The sequence below is a fragment of the Monomorium pharaonis genome, chromosome 1, assembly GCF_013373865.1.
Source record: "Monomorium pharaonis isolate MP-MQ-018 chromosome 1, ASM1337386v2, whole genome shotgun sequence".
Taxonomy (NCBI): domain Eukaryota; kingdom Metazoa; phylum Arthropoda; class Insecta; order Hymenoptera; family Formicidae; genus Monomorium; species Monomorium pharaonis.
The window spans coordinates 27847288-27867471 of NC_050467.1; the positions used below are offsets into that span (position 1 = coordinate 27847288).

The 20184-nt window shown below is 45.8% G+C and overlaps 2 protein-coding genes across 2 annotated transcripts; one reads left to right on the top strand and one right to left on the bottom strand.

Annotated features, from left to right (window-relative positions):
• Window positions 1-2365: 2365 nt before the first annotated feature.
• Window positions 2366-3316, bottom strand: LOC118646654. The gene has a single exon (XM_036290092.1). The coding sequence runs from the start codon at window positions 3314-3316 to the stop codon at window positions 2366-2368; it is 951 nt and encodes a 316-aa protein (XP_036145985.1).
• Window positions 3317-18842: 15526 nt separating this feature from the next.
• On the top strand, window positions 18843-19820 carry LOC105840755. The gene is made up of 3 exons (XM_012687808.1): window positions 18843-19046; window positions 19154-19354; window positions 19431-19820. Exons 1-3 carry the CDS (start codon window positions 18843-18845, stop codon window positions 19818-19820), a joined length of 795 nt encoding a protein of 264 aa, XP_012543262.1.
• Window positions 19821-20184: the final 364 nt, after the last annotated feature.

The window sequence follows — 20184 nt, forward strand, 5'->3', positions numbered from 1 at the left end:
TGTACTTTTATACTTTGTAATTTAGCAGGAATATCTTTCCCTCTAAAGTATTTACAGAAACACGATAAACGTCATTTTCAACAACAGTTCCAATCAATATTATTAGAGTTTCATTAAATGTCATATAAAATTTTTTTAACAAAATTACTATTTTTTAACATTTTTAACATTAAACACGATACGACACTCAGAAAGAAAGTATCGTGCTGATTATTTATCGCAGTGATAATTTTTGATAATTTTTTGTTCGATCGTGTGTAACACTAAAAATATAAAAAAATGATAATTGTTAAAATTTTATCAAATTACACATAATGAAAGTAGAATAGTACAAACTAAAGATGTTGTTAAACGTGGTAATATTTATTGTATTTGTGTACTACGTAGGCTTGAGAGAGAAAGAGGGAGAGGGAGAGGGAGAGGGAGAGGGAGAGGGAGAGGGAGAGGGAGAGGAGAGGGAGATGGAGGGGAGAGGGGAGAGGGAGAGGGAGAGAGAGAGAGAGAGGAGAGAGAGAGAGAGAGAGAGAGAGAGAGAGAGGAGAGAGAGAGAGAGAGAGAGAGAGGAGGAGAGAGAGAGAGAGAGAGAGAGAGGTGTCACACTAAAATGCGCGAAATACTTATCCATAGTATGTTACACTCTTTGTAATAACACAGAAAAATATTCCCTCTTGATGTAACGATTTCACGATAGTTTAGGCGCAATGCTACGATAATTATGCTTAAAAATTAATGTTTAATATCATGTATTGTTAACACAACGAAGGATTTTCTTTTATAACCATAGAAAACTTACAGTTTCTTCTACCTTTAATTGCATTATTAATTACGACAGATTTTCAGTGACTTATAATGTATTAACGATAGAAGAAACTCGAAGTTCTCTATCATATACAAGAGAAAATCCTTTGTAGTTAACCATACTAACGATACTTGACATAACATTGATCTCTAATTACCTATAATTATCGTAGAAGTCGCATCGAATAATTTATCTTGAAGTCCTTAGATCAAACGTGAATATTTTTCTATCGTGTTATTTTACAAAGAGTGTATATTAGGAATACTATTTCGTGCATTTTGTAATTTTCTAATAAGATGGTTACGAAAGGAGAATGTATAAAGAATCAATTGTGATAAATCTTCGTTAATTTAATATTCTATAAAAAACGATAAGAGAATTTGATGCGGCAAATATTATATTATTTGCAGGTTCCATACGTTTTCATCGCTTTCTCTCTTTCGACTTTCTTATTTACAGAAGTTTATTACGATTTAAATTTGTCCTATTTTTATTAATAATTCATAATCTCGTCATGTAATCGCGAGTGTACGTAGCAGCCATCGACGCGAGCTTACGGCGCGGTGCGGCGAGACGTGGGAACGGCGACGACGCCACGCTTCTCCTTCTTCCCCCCGCCGCCGCCGGCAGCCAATGCTTGAGACAGTAGGCCGTGCTATGGCTCGAGCGGCTGGAGCCCTTCCTTCGGCGCGCAAGGCGCGCTCTCATTCGCATAAATTAAAAAATTTATATCTTGATTACTGATAGACCTAACCAAGACTATATTGGATTTTTATGTTTATCTCAATCCCGTCTATCTTTCCCTGAAGTATTGCACACCAGATTTGGGACACCCTGTATATTTACCAATAAAAATTATTAAAGAATTTTTATTTTATATGACTCAAGTCTATATTTTTACAGTAAATTTGTACAGTATGTTATTGTTATTTGTATAATTTATCCCATTAAACGTAAAAATAAAACTAATATAACTAATTTATTATTTTATTACAGATTCTTGTCGAGGAATACTCTTAATGCTTCTTAAAAAAGTGGATAAACTGTTGCTTATGACCAAAAGTGAGACACGACAAAACAATCCACAAAATAATAAAAAAATAGCGAACAGAACATTTGATAAACTTGAAATGTTACCAATAAATGAAATTGAACAATTGCTCTTATTCGACCAAAAATTAATAAATCCTCTTCACCAACAGATGAGATCACAATTTGTAGAGAATTATTTATTTAAAATATTTAAATGTATTAAATTTTATTTAGAAATTTTAATTATGTTACGTTTCAGGAAGCAAAAATGATTACCGTTGGAGGCGATAACTTTGACAAAGCTATTAAAAAAATTATGGCAGTGATTATGACCGACGAGTTAGCGGCTAAATGTACTTGGATTATTAAAAAACCTAACAAAACTAAGATTTCAAGTTACAATTTTCCAAATATAATAAGTGGTAAGTTACCTTAATAATAATAATAATAATAGTAGTGACGGGGGCGGTCCTCCTGCGAAGCCCACTTTGGCACTTAGACCGAGTCCATTGTGCCTCCCCGTTGTCAGCTGCCCTAGCGGGGCCCCGCTTCCTTCCAAAAGCGGAGCAAATCCCCCACAGGCAGCTGCCTCACCTGGTTCGGTTCTAGAAAACCTGAGCCCAGCAGGCGTGTTCTTGGTCCGACCAGTGCTGGGCAATTCCCAAGAATGTGGAGGCTAGTTTCCTCCTCTTCACCGCACAACCTACAGCTGGGCGTATCACTACGGCCCAATTTGTGCAGGTGATAATTGAGATCCCCATGGCCCGTGAGCAGTTGTGTCGCGAGCCTGGCGTCTCTCCTACCTAGAGATCTTATGCTCTTGGCCAGGTCCTCGCTAGGGCATTCCCCTAGCATGGCCCTAGCCTGTCTGCATTTGCTCTTTGTTTCTTCCTTCCAGTGTTCAAGATGCTGGTCCCGGAGCCAGCCCCTGATTCTCCCCCTGCCTAGGCAGAAAGAGATCCCAACAGCCGGTTCAGGTCCCAACAGCCTTGTTTCGGCCGCCTCCTTAGCAAGCAGGTCCGCCATTTCGTTGCCCTTGATCCCTGCGTGCCCAGGGACCCATACTAGGCCGACATCATTCTTCTCCGCCAACTCATCCAGTACGCACTTGCAGTCCCAGACCAGTCGCGAGTTAATTCTTGGACCCTCAAGCGCCTTAAGTGCCGCCTGACTGTCCGAGCAAATCCGGATGCGCCTTCCCACCCTATCAGACTCTAATAGGTTCTGGGCACATCTCATGATGGCTAACACCTCCGCCTGGAAACCCGTAGCATGCTCGCCAAGCGGAACGACGATTCTTGCCCGGTCGCGCTGACAGTAAAGACCAGCTCCAGAGCCCGCATTCGTTTTGGAGCCATCCGTGAACCAGACGTCCCCGTCCCGAGGAACCGGTCCCTTAGAGCCGTTCCACTCCCAGCGCTCGGGGAAGCTTATCCTGTACCCTCTTTCGAAGGTACGAATCACCGGTCTCCTATCCTGTCCCATTGCAAAAATGGTGCCCGATAGGATTCCTTCGGGAAATCTCGTGTGGAGGGCTCCTGCCTTCCACCTTGATTCACACCTTAAGCGATAGGCCGCCGCCGCCGCGGCCGCCACTACCACCCGATCGAAGGGCTCGACGCCAAGCAGCATCCCCATCGCCACCACCGGCGTGGTCCGCATGGCCCCCAGAGAGCCCCTCTTAAAACTAGAGCTCTTACGTGCTCCAGCGCTAACTTAGCGGTCTTTCCCAAAACCCTTGGCCACCATACGACAGACGCGTAAAGCAGCCTAGGTTTGAGTATCGCCGTGTATATCCAGTGGACCATTTTCGGTTTGAGACCCCAGGTCTGCCCGAATGTCCTTCTGCATATCCAGAAGTAGGAGCACACACTCCTGCAACGGTTCTCGAGATGTTCCTTCCATGTCAGCTTCCTATCTAGGATCACTCCCAGATATTTAGTTGATACGGTTGGAACTAATCTCGTTCCCCCAAGAACCGGCCCTTCCACTGGGCCTACCTTGTACCTGCGAGTGAAGATTACGAGCCCGGTCTTCAGTGGATTCACCGCCAGACCAGTCTCGCCGCACCACTCCTCAATCACCTCTAAGGCTCTCTGCGTGAGCTCCAGAAGCGTCTCCAAAAAGGGTCCTCGTATCAGGATAGCCAGATCATCCGCATATCCTAATGTAAAAAAGCTCCTTTCATTCAGCGTCCTGAGCAGTCTATCCGCCACCAGACACCACAATAGTGGAGAGAGAACTCCCCCTTGCGGGCAGCCTCTCTTCACCCATCCACTGACCTTCACTGTTCCCAATGAGGCCGTTACCTGTCGCCCAAGCATGCCTCTGATCCAATCCACGATCCTTTCCGGCACACCTCTGCGAGTAGCTTCCTCACACACCACCTCGTGCGGTGTGTTGTTAAAAGCTCCTTCTATATCTAGAAAGGTGCCAACCACGAAGTCCTTCCTCTCCAGTTGCTCCTCGATAAACGATACAGCGGAGTAAAGCGCCGATTCTGTGGAATATCCCGTGCGATACGCGTGCTGATTCACGTGCAGCGGGTGCTGCAGTAGAACCACGTCGCGTATGTAGACATCCACCAGCCTTTCCAGCGTCTTAAGAAGAAAAGACGTTAGGCTGATAGGACGAAAATCCTTGGCGGAGCTGTGGCCCGTTCTTCCCGCTTTGGGAATGAACACAACTCTCGCCTGCCTCCAAGCCCTAGGTGTATAGCCCAGTGCCAAACAAGCCCTTAGCGTCCGCGTGAGCGGCCCGGTGATCTGCTCCAGCCCTTCTTGGAGAAGGGCCGGAAATACCCGGTCCGGCCCAGCCGACTTAAAGGGCTTGAAACCTCCTACGGCCCATTTGACCTTGTCCGGCCCAACGATTTTTGCCGCAAGAGACCAGTCCTCTCCTCGTACCCTACGGAGATTTGAGTTTCCCTGGTGGACATCTTCCTCCGGGCCTCCGCGGAAGCCCGGAAAGTTCGACTCCAGCAGGTGATTCAGGCATCGCTCTCCAGACGCCATCGTCCCATCGTCGAGCCGAATGGCCTCCAGAGCCGCGTTCCGATCTCTGGCTAAGACTCTGCCGAGCCTAGCGGCTTCAGGTATCCCCTCCACCGACTCGCAGAATCTCCTCCAGCTCTCCTTTTTAGCCCTTACCACAGAGTCTCTATAGGCCTTCTGAGCCCTTCGATGAAGGTCCCAGTCAGCCTGGCGGCCCGTGTTCCTGGCCCTGTTCCAGGCACGACGTGCAGCACTCCTGAGCTCCTGTAGCTTGGGGTTCCACCAGGCGACTTCCTTAGTATCTCTCACTGTCCTTTCTGGGCAGTTGTTCTCAAAGCTGCCGACGAGAGCCCTCTGCAGATGCTCGACGCACAGCTCGATCTCTTGAGGGGTCCCATGTCTTTTGGGAAACTCCTTAAGACCGACAGCCAGGTCCTCTCGAAACGAGTCCCAGTCCGTCTTCCTCGGGTCCCTCACTGTTCTTACCTTCGCTTGCACTTTAGCCAACCTGAAGGTGATCTGTCTGTGATCCGACAATGAGGGCTCGTCAGAGACCCTCCAGCCGGTCACCTCCCGCGCTATCTGTCTTGAACAGATAGTTAGGTCCAGAACCTCCCTTCTCACTGCCGTGACGAAGGTAGGCTCCTTGCCTCTGTTGAGAATCTCTAGGTCTGTGGACACCAGAAACTCCAACAGCTTTTCGCCTCTCCTGTTGGTGTCCGTGCTCCCCCACACCGTGTGGTGCGCGTTCGCATCGCACCCCAATATAAGGGGGAGTTGCTCCTTTTGGCAGAACTCCACCAGTCGTACAGCCCGGTCTGATGGCAGCGGATCGTCCTCTTCGTGTGAAAAGTAGCCCGACGCCACTACCATCCTTGTCTTGATCCCGGTCCTGCTGGTGTCCTCTATCACGACTGCTACCAGGTCCCTGGAACAGAAATCTGGCAATAGCTGGCTCTCCAGCCCTTTGACGGCCACACAGGCCCTAGGCCGATCCTCTTGCGGTGACCTAAACAGCCTACCGCACCCCGCTAGACCCCTAATACAGCCTCGGACCAGCCAAGGTTCTTGTATTAGTGATATGGCTGTGTGCACCCCAGCTTGGCGCCTGGTAAGAACGGCCGAGGCTCCTTTGCTGTGGTGCAAGTTGATTTGGGTGAAGACCACCCCGGTCAGGCCCACTACGAAGACGAGACCTTTGGATCGGGCCCCTCCCTACCCTTTCCCGCTCCCTCCTGGGATGGACCGGTCACTCTAAAAGTGACCCGGTCCATCCCGAGATGGGGCCTAAAGTCCAGCGCCTTAAGCTTGTTGACGCTGGACTGGGGGATGCCGAGAATGAAGTTTCTACCCTCGCAGGTAGCCCCCACATTCTCAGCATAGACACGCCAGCCTGAGGTAACGATCCCCGGATTCTGCCGCTCCAGCAGCCCCAGGACCGCAGCCGCGCCCACGAGAGATCCCGGGACCCACACCGCAGCCCTGTACTGCTTTTGCAGCACCTCCAGTCCCGCCACCCCAAGCTTGGCGCCCTCCCACGGCACGATGCCCCCGATTCGGCTCTCGAGCCATTTCAAAGACTCCGCATCCGCGCACCTCACCACCGCAGCCCCCCCTCTCAGAGTGGTGCTGTCAAATCTGGGCAGGGTATCCTCTCGGATCCCCTGGATCTCCTTGAAGACCGCACCCCTCAGCTGCGACAGCTGCTCAGCAGTCATCGCAGCATCCGGGTACCCCTCCTCGACAATCACCCTCGTCAGAGGGTCCGCGGCGTCAACGTAAGCATGGGTCCCCTGGACCCTCTGCTTCTTTTTCGCCCCTTCTGCCGACTGCGGGGTCCCATCGGGGTCCTTCCGGCGTTTATTGCCGGACTTCCCCGGAGGCCCCCCAATCGGCGTCTGGGGGATAGTCGAGGACGAGGAAGAAGAGGTCCCCGGAACAGCCGGCGAGGGCCCAGTCCCAGTCCCGGCTTGAGCCTGGTCCCGAACCCCCCCCTTCCGCTCCCGAGCCCTCCTCCTCTTCGCGGCTCCGGAGAGTTTCTTTTTGCAAAGATCCTCTTCCTTCGCCGGTTCGTCCGTTGCGGCTTCGGTGCCTCCCGTGCCCCTAGGGGCCCGCTCAGCACTCGAAACCACCCCTCCCTCCGCAGTCTCGGTGCTTCCCGTGCCCACAGAGGTCCGTTCGGCTCCCGATCCCGCTTCTTCCACCCTTCCAGAGTCTTCGGGCGAAGCCTCCATCAGGGTGTCTTCAGTGAGTTTTAAAAGTTTTAATTTTTCCATCTCCATTTTGTTCCCACGAGCAGCTAGGGAAACATACGGTCCACCCACGCAGAGCCCCGCATGCGTGGGTAAGGCTAAATACTCTGGGGTTTCGCCTGGTTCCCCAGAGGCATCGTTCAAGACACTGCTCCCCCAGTGCCACGCAGCCCTCGCCACGATAGCTTCCAGCTTGGCTTGGGTCGAGTTGGTCCGCGGTATCGGCTTTTCCCCCCCCTGGGCGGGGTTTTACGCCCGCCGGGGCAGGTTATAACCGTTACTACCCGGGCGGTCCACCCCAGCACGCGGGGGTTTAGGCCCGGACCGAGGTTTCCCACCCGGGCTTCCTCCTATCCGCCACCCGGAGACGCGCCCGCTAGGCACTCAACCCACGGGTAAGTTACCTTTAATTTTTAAAAAATTTCTTAACCCTAGAATGGCTTACCGGGGTAATTTTGTTGTTTAACGCGAATTTGAAAAGAAGTAATTTTTGCGATTTTTTCTAACTTTATTTTGTTTAAATTATTTTTTCACATATTTAATAATAATTAATATTGTTACCGATTACATCATCGTCTTCGCCATGAAAAGACAAAGAAATTCATGTAGCATAATAATGATTTTAGTTTATCTCTTCAATACATATTACGTTTGGGAATCAATAGGACACATTTTTAACCCAGTAAAACGTTAATAGTTAAAAAATATAGATATATCATTCTAAAGTTAATTTTGTACACGCGCGTGTGTAGATAATAAATTAACATTAATTTATATTATTTCTTTTTAGCTTATATCACCAAAAAGTTTTCTACTACGGATGATGTAGTGAGAAAACGAATGCAACTTTGGCTGCAAAAATATGGTGATCGGATAAAACTCAGAAATAAACACGCGCGATGGGAAAAGGAACATGAGCAACAATAAAACCAAAGTTGTTTTTTATTAAAATATTTACTGTTTTATTAAAATAGTTACTGTTTTAAATTTTTGACAAAGTTATTTTGTTTGTAATACGCTTATAATTTTCTAAATGTGATATTTTTGTAATGTATTACTAGACATAGTAAATATTGAGTATACATGCAAAAGCGTAATCGCTTACTGAGCGGCTGTAAGTAGCAATTGAAGGTGATTTATTGGATTATACCTTCAAAGATATACCTTTATTACTTATTTATAAATAATTACTTATTTATCAATAAGAACCAGCCACCTTCAATTGTTACTAGCCGCTTAATGAGCGATCATAAATCTGGATGTACTCAATATTAATGACTATTCATATTTAATGTTATATATGATTTTATATTACTTTATTTTTAATATTTTTGAATTTTTGATATTTTATGAGATTTTTAATGTTTTATATGTACAAGAATATTTTACTTTAATTAATATATATATATAAACTTGTAAGAGATATAAACTAGCTTATACAAACTTGTAATGAAACTTGGTAATAATAAAAAATAATGAATTTTGTTAAATAAAAATTTACCATATACTATGAAATTTATTACCATGCATATATATTTATAATTAAATATAAATATATTATAATCGTAATAGATTACATACGCAGTAATAATAAATTAGAATAAATACATTTTTTCTTTAAAAGAAATGTATTTAAATAATATTTTAATTCTTTTGTAACGAACCTCCTGTCCGCCGGCATCACCGACCGCGCGCGGTCCGGCCGAACATCCGCCGGACCGCACAAACGGGCACCGGCCCGTCCTAATCGTCCGCATTAAAAGCGTCGAGACGAGACATCGTCTCCGCTCCGCGTATTTCCCCGCACGCTCCCAACCTCCACGAGGGAGGAGCAAGTGCGGGGAAACCCGAAGATCCGCGAAGATCCCCGATCCTCCACCCGAGCGGGTATAAAAAGCCGCTCCGGTGGAGGCTGCGACACTTCTCGCTCCGACCCTACACTGGATTCCGATCCCGACCAGAGTACAATCCTGAGAAGCTTCCTGCGACCGGCAAATAGGGTAGAGTGTTCTCCGCCTTAACCGAGAGCTCTCGGTATCGCTCGCACTCCAGATCCTAGTCGTCTCCGTAGCAGAGGGTAGAGCGTACTCCGCCTTCGCCGAGAGTTCTCGGCTACGGACTTTCCTTAGTCGCCCGATCATCCGGCTCGAACACAACGGGGGTGGAGAGTTCTCCGCCTCCCTCGAGAGATCTCGAGATCGACCGGCGTTTCCTCAAAATCTCCGAGAAATCATCGCGCGGCGTAAACACCCCGCGCTTCACGCCGCACACCGCGCATCACTGGTCTCGAGGCATCGGCAGTTACCGCCCGCCGTACCGCTCGCCTCACCGCGCCACGAAACGCCGTTTCGCGCGCCAGGGCATTGCCCGCCGGCCCGTCACCGCGTACCGCGATCATCACCAAGCGAACTACGCACGCGACAGCAAAACAGCTGTTTTGCCCGCGACGCGAAAACTCACATACACAACCACACACACACACACACACACACACCACACTTGTAAATAGCACCTTCCGTCATACGACTCACCGACACATCAACGACTGTAAATAATCTGTACATAATTACGAAGTATCAAAATACATAACTACTCTTTATTTCGAAAGAAAACTGCGTCTATTGTCTCAGGGACCTTCTCACACCCGATTTTAGCAGACTAAGCCCGCGTGGGAAATACGGCCCGTTACACTTTTAAAGAAAAATTGTATTTATTCTAACTTATTATTACTGCGTATGTAATGTGTTACGATTATAATCATTAGGGTTACATAACCCTATATCGGACCACCTAAAGATATCTTTTTAGTTCTCTTAATGTTGACTTTTAGATAACTTCCATAAGAGGTTATAAAGATCAAAAGTGCTCTTTAAGATGTCTAAAAGACAACTTTTTGGATGTCTAAAAGACGACTTTTTGGATGGACATTGGACATCTTTTAGTAATACTAAAAGACATCTTTTAGATATCCTGAAAGACATCTTTCATCATATAAAAGTTAACTTAATGAGCGCTTTAAGACAACTTTTTGTTTATTGAGAGCATTGCGTACGGGAATGTGTGATTCTTGTTTGTGAAAGGAGAGAAAGAGAGGAGGCAGTGCGTACTCGTATGTGAAGGAAGCATCGCGTACGGGAACTTGTTAATTACATGACACGTTTGATTTAAAATAAAGTTTATTAAGTGTTACACCAAGAATACAAAGACAGTGTTTGAGATTGAAGATTCCTGCTTCGTTTTTGCATGCGATCCTGTGCGACAAATACGAATAACCTGAAAATAAAGTGCGATTGTTAAATCGAGAAAATAAAAGTTACTTAGAAAGGAATATACTTACCTGGTGGTATCCTGAGAGCAGCGACGACCCGGGCAGTCCACGGCGATCCGACGGCAGCAGCGGCAACATCTGGAAATAAGAGAGAATTAGAATAAGTGAAAATCCTTGCTTCTTGAAGGTGAAAGGAGCTGGCGACCAAGAGACGCGAGCAGCGTGCAACGAAAAGGTTTGAATTCGTTTTATTCCATAGCGAGCGTTTCTCCAGCGCACGTAAACGGTTACAACCTAATCTTGAAACCGCCCCCCAGGGTCAGCCAGCACCCCAGGCCATCGACATCACCGAAGGACACGGGGAAGGTACGGCAGTAGAACTGATGACAACGGCATCCGAAAAGAAGGGGGCCCAGGCGAAAACCGTGGTCAGCGTCGTCCTAAAACGCGCACAACAACCCACGGGCGAGGAAGACGGTGGACAGCAGCAAACCCCAAACCCCTAGCGCGCCCGAGCAAATAGCGCGTGTAAAAAATTTACCTTTTAGTTTCCGCGCGTTAACCATTAATTTTAAGTTACCCATAACGCGCGTCCACAGTCCCTTAGTTTTCTAATAAAAATATATATTAATCTTATTTATGCGTGTCAACCCTTATTTTAAGTTAGAATCAAACGCGCTCACACTACCTTTGTTTTGCTTATAAAAATATATATTAATCTAACTAGCATTATATTGTGTGCTTAAATAATCTTTCAAAAATATATTTTATAACCTAGGTCTTAGGAATGTTGTATTTAATCATAATGGTCTTACTTACCTTAGTCATTATACTATTATTAATTATTCTTGTCATTATTCTATGTTTTCTAAGTTAGATATACACAAAGATTTTAATGAGCCCTATTACCTTTATTTTTTATTGCATGACAGAAACTTGTCATTCTGACATGATAGAAGCACAGCTTGTGTGCCACCATTATTTTCTCTTAAACGTCATTATTTTAAGGCTCAATGCAACATTCCTAATCTCATATGCCTATTTCATGCATTATCTTGTATCGTGGCTTCAACAAGCCTCGAATAACATATAAATCTGTAATAAGTATGGATTGCACTTTAAGTGCAATCCACACCGAAAAATGCACCTTTAAGTGCAATCTCTCTAAAGTAGCGGGGGAACACGCCAAGCAGGAGGGGACAATCTCGGCAACATGCTACACCCCAGGAACACGTCGGCCATTGGGCGCAACGACGGGAGTGAGGCAGACCAAGGAGATGCCCACAGCGCAACACCACCGCGCACGAGAAGCCGCCAAGCAACATGGAGTGGGGGCTACGACAAAGTCCCGCGACCGGGGGAAACCGACGCCACGCGTGGTTGGCGCAACCCGACGGGAGGGGGAAGCCCAAGCGCTCCCGGCAGCGGCGCGTGCGGAGTTGCGTGCGATTAGCGGATCCCGACGGGAGGGGACAACGTCCCTTTCCCGAGTATAAAGACGCGCGCTGAGAGCTCTCAAGAGCTTTCGCGCGTCTGACATCTAAACGACAACACCACGGCTATTAGTAATACGAGTTTCCCGCGCGTCAGACAGGGGCGTTCCCGCCGATGCGAGACGGCGACAGAGAACCAGCGCGAGTTCTGCGGAATTGTGTTTGCGAGTGCCGCGTAATAAATTCGCAAAGGCCAAATGCGAGTAGGCCTAACAAATCCCCGAATTAACAAGCGCGTTTACACGACTGTGAAGAAGCGACGCGTTCGGGACATTTGTGACACAGATGCGATGTAATCACATCACTATTGAATAAACCGACTGTTTTGTTATTGTTATACAAAACGACAGTGTTGAGTTATTCATTCACCCTAAGTTTCCTGTGTGACTGTTTCCTAAGACGAGACGGATTCCTGGCGAGCTGAGCAAAAGCAGTCCTGTTAAAAACAACGAGACCACGGGTAAAATATCCTCTAAAAAACACTTACCTGGCGAAGTTCCCGTGGGACCAACGGCGACCTGGGAGGACATCCTGACGTTGACGGCAGCACCTGAAACAGAAAAAGGAGTGATTAGTGATAATCTCGAAAACAGCGTTGTGTGTTGTGCGACGGCACGAGAAGGCGTTCCATTTGTGTTGTTCGTTCTTCCGGCACATTTAACAACGTCGAGCTTCCAGCGCAGCAGAGCTGAGCGACAACCCTGGAAGGCGAAACCTTGCCTCTTGGAGGTGATAAAGAAGCTGGCGACTGTGACGACCTGCGTGAAGTCAATTGGTGAGTTCCCATTTATTCAGATCTCGACTCGTGCCTATCGGTTATCCGGTCACAGTAGATAGGGGCCTGCCCACGCGTAAATCTGGGCCTGTAAATTCAGATTCGAAGTCCGATGCGTTGTTAACCCGACGCTCAAGCCTAGTTCCGCACGTGTAACCAGACGCGAAGAGCGTAACGTAAAACAAAAGGAGTTTCCTAACTTTCCCGCAAACGCGATTAAGTTTCGATTACTCTTAAATGGCGACCGTGACAGGACGCAACTAACTCGAGTATACGAACCGCGAGTGCAAAAACAGTTCGTCGAGAATACGTTGTGATTTGCGTGTTAGCATTAGAAAGGTTTCCGAAACGAAAATTTCTACGCGATTAATACCGGGATATTCCGAAGCGAGAATAGACACAGAGCGAATCAAAATGAGTAAAGAGAGCGAAACCGACGTTAACGTAATTCCCGACTACACGAAACCGAGAGTCCAACACTTTCCCAAAAAGAAGTCGAGCGAAGAGCGTATTACGAGGTCCAAGGCCAAAACCGCGACGGAAAGCGCGAGCGAAGCAACGTCCGCGGACATGGTTTCATTAGTCGAACAGAACAAAATCCTGCGTAAACGCCTCGAAGAGAGCGAGATGGCACGCAAGGATGAGAGTAGTTCTGCGAAAGGCGATGAACTCGTATTGTTAATGGCTGAAGTACGACAACGGCTCGAGACACTAGAAGCACGCGAACAACGGTGGCGTAAAGAATCCGACGGAGAGCGTATCGATCGTTCTCCAACGCCGGAATTAGCAAGCGCACCGGCGCGCAAGTCGACAGTCCGCGACGGAAATAGTCTAATACAAGCGCGTTTACCGTAGGGAGGATAGCTGAAGAGCCCGTACGAAGACTCAAAGTTTTACGGGAAGTCGGACTCCCAAAATCCTATGAAGTTCGTGAAACGATTCGAGAAGATCGCGACGTACGAACGGATTAGCGAATCTGAACAACTTTATTTCTTTGCCAAATGCATGCGCGGAACAGCGTCAAACTGGTTCGACGTACGAGAACCAAGCGACATACGCGAGGCAAAGGAAAAGTTCATCGAGTATTATTGGGGGGAGGAACAACAAGCTCGTTTTCGCGAGGAAATATACACGAACGTATATAAACAATCCGTCAATAAATCAATGTCGGAATACGCGCTAAACCTTGCAAAGCAGGCGAAATATCTGAATTCACCCATGTCCGAGCTGGAAAGCGTACGAAATTTAAAACGGCACTTCGGAAAAGAAATAGCGAGGGAAGTTTGTCCATCGACGGTCAAGGACGTAGAAGAGTTCGTGAAATTATTAGACGAGCTCGACTACGAAAGGAGCCGCGCGAAAAAATTAGAAGCGAGCGATAAATCTCGAAAAAACATTGCGTCAGAAACAACGACTGTTGCCAAGCGAGCGATCGCACCTCGACAACCGTCGGCCGAAGTAAACAAACGTCGCGAAACTAAAGACGATTCGACCGAGAAACGTGTTGCGAGATCGCGAGACGCGCGCCGAGCCAGCGACGACGCGGAACGTAAACAAAGCGCGTGGTCCTATTCCAAGGACAAACCGAAAAAACAAATAAAGCCCGAACTATCGAATCGATCCGACTCAGACGAGGACGAGGCGATAGGGCGCGAGTTAGTGCCATACGACAGGAAATACGCGGAAAAATCGAAACGGGAATACGCGGCTAATAAACAAAGAAAGTCAGCGGAAAAACCCAAATCTGCGTTGAAAAAAGGCATGAAACCTCGAAAAAATTTAGCGGTTATAAAATCGATCGTTAAGAACTCAGACAAAGAAAGCGATCGGGAAAAAACCAACGGCGAAACCAGCGACAAGAGTTTGGCTATTATTCGGACTCGTGAGATAATGAGCGATATCGACGATGTGTCTTTTCAAGACCAGAGTGCGGGCTGCGTAAAAGCCACGCCATACGTGCAAGTGCTAACGCGAGGCGTCCGTGTAAAAGCTCTAGTCGACACTGGGGTACAGGTATCGGCCGTTACGAAAGACTTGTTCGACAAGCTGAATTCGGAAGCTGTGCCAATAAAAATCATACCGATTCGTAAATTCCTACTACGCGGTGCCTTTAATGATAAAGGGCAACCCATCGCAAACAAAGTTCAATTTGATTTTACAATCGGAAAAATGGAATTCATGCACGAATTCTACGTCGTGAAAAACTTGTCCTACGAGATGATCCTTGGTATGGATTTCTTGCAGGAACAAGCCGCGATACTCGAATGTCACGAGGAAAATTTCGCGGTAAAATTTACAAAGGAAAACGCGACAACGCACAAAGTTATAAACGCGTTAGACGCGAAAGAAGCAGAGATTTTATTGAATAAAACTCTCGAAAAATTTCAAGATCTGTTTCGCGAAAATATCGGTAAGGTTACGCACTATCGGCACAAAATCGAAATGAAATGCGATAAGCCGTACAAGTCAAAACTGTACCCCATTGCCGATGCTCACCGTGAGCAAGTAAGAAAGCACATACGCGAACTAGAACGCGACGGCATAATAGAGAGATCGGCGACCCAGTACGTGAACTCTCTCGTAGCGGTTGTAAAAAGGTCGGGTGAGATCAGGCTTTGTCTCGACGCGAGGCAACTAAACAAGCTAATGACGAATGACCACGACCAACCGCCTAGTATAGATGAGGTGTTCAGGCGCATAGGAAGCCGCAAATTTTTCACAACTCTCGACGTTGCCAAGGCGTTTTGGCAGATTCCACTCGAACCTGAATCCAAAAAAATACACTGGATTCATGTTCGACAACCAGACCTATGTATTTACCCGAATGCCGTTCGGTCTAAAGACAGCAGGCGCGTCATTTACGCGTGCGATTAGGAAAGCACTGGGCGATGAGTGCGATCCGTTTACGATCGTTTATCTAGACGATATACTGATCGCGTCCGAAACGTGGGAGGAACATCTCTTCCATTTAAAATACGTATTAGAACGACTTCAGAAAGTCGGTTTCCGTCTCAACGTTTCGAAATGTGAGTTCATGAAGCCGGAGATTAAGTTCTTGGGTCACACGTTTGACCAAATCACGGCCGAAATGAACGAGGACACAAAGACGGCCATCAAAAATTTCGAGCGTCCACGAAACAAGAAAGCGGTACAAGCCTTCCTGGGCTTGGTCAATTGGGACCGCCGTTTCATAAAGGGTCTCGCAAACCTAGCAAAGCCTCTCGAAAATCTCTTAAGAAAACAGGTCAAGTTTGCCTGGACCGAGGTCGAACAGCGTGCGTTCAACGAAATAAAGCGCGCGTTTGACGAGGCAGAAAAATTATTCGTAATAAGGCCCAATAAAAAGTTCGGAATTTTTGTTGACGCGTCGAAATATGGACTTGAAACTCGTTTGTATCAGTACAGCGACGAAGAGCCCGACATTAGGTACACGATAGCATACGCGAGTCGATCACTCAAGGGCGCAGAACTTAATTATACCGTAACCGAGATTGAATGCCTAGCGCTCGTATGGGCGTTAAAAAAGTGGCATACCACCCTACTCGGGCGTAAGATTCGCGTCCATACGGATCACCGCGCACTGAAATTCGTGACCTCATGCGCAAACGATAGCAGCCGAATATCGCGCTGAATATCGTTTCTTAATGAATTCGACCTTGAAATCTGCCACGTGCCGGGTAAAGAGAACGTGACGGCAGACACCCTGTCGCGAAACAACGTCCAGAACGGCTACGTAAAAAAGGCGGAATTGACTAAAGTCATCGCTGCAATACGCGTTCCGAACGACGATAGCGAGACCAGCGAATGGGTAGAATTTATTAAACATGCGCAATCCGAAGACTTACAGTTACAGGAAAAGCTTGCGAGCGAACCTGAGAAATATAAAATCCGAAACGACCTAATACGCGTGAAAACCGGCGAGGGTGAGAGAATCGCAGTCCCGGACTGTATCAGGTGGCGCCTAGTGCAAAAGGTGCACAGCTACTTATTACACTTTGGGACAGATAAGACAAATTGTTCGAAGCGACTATTCTCAATCAGTAATATTGACAAGCTGACCCGCGACGTGGTTGCATCCTGTCACACATGCCAAGCGACTAAGTATAGCACACGCGCAACAAGGGGAGTGCAGTATTACCTGCCGGAGCGACCGGGTAATCGCTTTAGATCTATTCGGACCTTCACCCCAAACGGTAAAGGGGAACAGATACGTGTTGGTTTTGTTAGACCAATTTTCGAAACTAATGAAATTATATACGATTAAAAACCAAAAGCTAGAGACCATAATCGACACGTTGCAACTCGAAGCGTTTAACGAAATCGGAATTCCGGACGAAATATTAACAGATAATGCCGGTCAATTTATCACTAACCGATGGCGCGAGTTCGCGACGGATATGGGGCTCACAGTGCGCAAAACAAGCCCATATAACCCTCAAATCCGGTTGAGAGGGTTATGCGCGAGCTGGGTCGCATAATAAGGGTTTACGCCTATGACCGCCAAGTCAGGTGGGACCGAATTATCAAGAGGGCTGAGGATACCATAAACTGCACGACGCATTCGAGTACGGGATTCAAGCCAGTCGACCTACATCGGGGCCAACAAGACTGCACCTCGACGATCTTTTGCAGCCGCAAGAGGAAGAGGACGAGAGAACGACGGAAGAAAAACTCCAAGCATCGATCGAAAGGGCAGCGGAGGTTCTGAAGAGACGCTCGAGGCTCAGAAAGGTGCAAGCGCATAAATCCGAAGAAGCCAAACCACTTGAAGTCGGCGATTCAGTATGGGTCAAGCTCCATAGAAGGAGTGACGCCAGCAGGAGGTTAACTAAGAAAATTCACCTGGTTTACGACGGCCCGTACAAAGTGGGTCAGATCATACGTGATAACCCATACCTGATCGTTGACGGCGACGATAACGCTGTCGGCGTGTATAATTCCAAGCAATTGAAGCCGCACAGGGAAGCGCGTATGATGGATCCGGTGCAGATAAACGCATTGGTAAATCCCACGAAGAAACCTACTGGAAGCCGCAAACCTGAAAAAGAAAGAAAAAAGATTAGAAATAAAGAAAAAGAAGTAAGGTGCATAAACATGCTAACTGTACCTGAAAATAAAAGAAAGATTAGTAATCGACAAATCGATAGTTATATTGACGAGTTACGTCAAGATAACACGAGCGAACGACTGTCATTAAATAGTTCAAACAATGACATCCACGAGACGCAAACTTCCGATATTCCACGACACCTGAAGCGACGACTGAAGCAACCAATCAGCGAGAAAGGGATGAAGCACATCTCCCGAATAAAAAAACTGCTGACAGGTCAGATACCAACGGGATGGATCTACGCCAAAGTCGAGGGTCAAGATATCAAAGTGACCATGGACACCAGAGGGGAGTTTAATGTGATCACCAGTGGAGCAGTCAAGCTAATCGAAGAGAGAAACAACAAATGTTTGGCCAAAACAACCGAGTCAGTGAACATTCCCGCTTACCTCAAGCGAGAAAAGTGGACGAAAATTAAAGCAGTGACAGTCCACACAAAAATTTTCTCTAGAGAGATAAACGTGGAAGCCATGATACTCGAGATGAACGAGCCAATCTTGTTGATTGCGAGAAACTCCAGAAAAGAACTCGCAAACCTTCTACGAAACCCGGCTAGTCCTAAAAAGAAGCTAGAACGCTGGGGTAAAACTAGATCCAAGATCGAAATGTTACGGATCGAAAAACAATTAAACGCGACCCGGACCGAAGAAGGGAAATCGAAGAAAGTGAGCGGACCAACCAGTAGCAGAAAAACACACTCAAACAGTCCACTGAACGAGATCATCCTGGAACAGGAAGAAGAGACTATACAACTAAGTGACTCCTGTGAACACACCTTAAGGCAATATGTAAGTCCAATTCTTACAACGAATAGGCGTCCGACCAACGTAAACGATCAGGGACGATATTCTTGAATCACTCGCAAATTTGCGCATACGCACGATTCGACCGATCAAAGATGCGAATACGCTCATTGATTGCTATTCTCGAACGGAAGATTCGTATACTCGAAACTGAAATGAGAATCGTGCGCATACGCTTCCTTACGAACACAAATTAGATTTGGCAATAGCGCAAATACTAACCTAACCTAACTAATACTTGGTACTTGTAAATATTTGGTACTTATAAATATAATCTCTGCTCATTGCTCTACATATGTCGACATATGTCTCACAACATGGATAAAAAGAAAAGAAGTGGTAATATAACCGAAGAGCAAAAATCTTTGCTCATTGAATTTATGAAAGTTCATCCACAATTAGTATCGGGAAAGTTTTCTAAAACTTTTATATACGATAATGCTGCAAAGTTATGGCAAGACGTGACTGAAATTTTGAATGCTTGCAACAGAGCCGAGAAAAATTGGAAATTATGGCGCAAGGTAATTACAATAATTATGTACTAATTTTTTTATAATTTGTAGAATATTTACTAATCATTAAATAATTCCGGAAATTAATTTATAACAAAATACAATTTATTTTCTAGTGCTGGCAAGATTATCGCTCTCGCAGTAAAACGAAGCAAGCAGAAATAAATACGGAACGACATAAAACTGGAGGTGGGACACAATATAGTGCAGTTCTTACACCAAGTGAAGAACAAGTATTAGAATTAATTCCATCGTCATTAAGTAAGGGCCATACAGATGTTTTGGAGTCATGTACAGACATGATTTTTGGCGTAGAGGTTTGTAATTAAAATTTTTTACAATGCATATTTGCTTTTAACCATTAGAATTATGAATTACTATTTATATTTACAGGATGAGTTGAATGACTCGTCATTGTCTGGAACAGAAGAAATAGAATTCCTTGATGACGACTATAATGCCATTCAAGCTTATGAAGCTACACAGGCTACTTCTGCTACACAGGCAACCACCGAAAAATTAAATATTAATTATAAGAATGAGAATTTCGAAAATTACGATCCATCTTTGCTTACAAAGTCAAAACATTCATCTTCAAGGCAAAAGATAAAAGTAGTAAAAGATTCCACACATATTATAGCCAAAGCTGCAGAAAACACATATCTTTTAAAGAAAAAATATTACGAAGAGGTCTTACGATGTAAAAAAAGGATGGCCAAAGCTCACGAACGAATGGCAACAGTTGCAGAGAAATGTGCAACAGATAACTGCAAAATAATGTGATTATGTATAAGTTTTAGTTTTTTTAACTTCTTTTTTAGTTTTAAGAGTATTTAGGAGCTGCGCGCAATAGAAAAAATAAGGAACAGGAAATAGAGAACAGGGAATAGCAAGTAAGAAAGAGAAAGAAGAAAGCGGCTTCTCTCTTTCTTCTTCTTACTTGCTGTTCTCTGTTTTCTATTTTCTGTTACTCATTTCTTATATTGTGCGCAGCCCTTTATCTCTAAAACAATGTTTTTATTACATTGTATATTCAAGCAAAGCTCAAAAGCGAATAACAAAATTGCAGAGAAATATGTAACAGAACTGAAAAATGTGATTATATATTTTTATAAGTTTTAGTTTTATATTTAAACTTTTTTTTAGC

What these genes read in the sequence shown, in the direction of transcription:
- LOC105840755 (XM_012687808.1), top strand. Translation starts at nt 18,843, where the DNA reads ATGGATAAAAAGAAAAGAAGTGGTAATATAACCGAAGAGCAAAAATCT. An exon ending in ATTGGAAATTATGGCGCAAG is followed by an intron (nt 19,047 to 19,153) that starts GTAATTACAATA and finishes TTTATTTTCTAG; the next exon opens with TGCTGGCAAGATTATCGCTC. An exon ending in ACATGATTTTTGGCGTAGAG is followed by an intron (nt 19,355 to 19,430) that starts GTTTGTAATTAA and finishes TTATATTTACAG; the next exon opens with GATGAGTTGAATGACTCGTC.
- LOC118646654 (XM_036290092.1), bottom strand. Translation starts at nt 3,316, where the DNA reads ATGGGACAGGATAGGAGACCGGTGATTCGTACCTTCGAAAGAGGGTAC.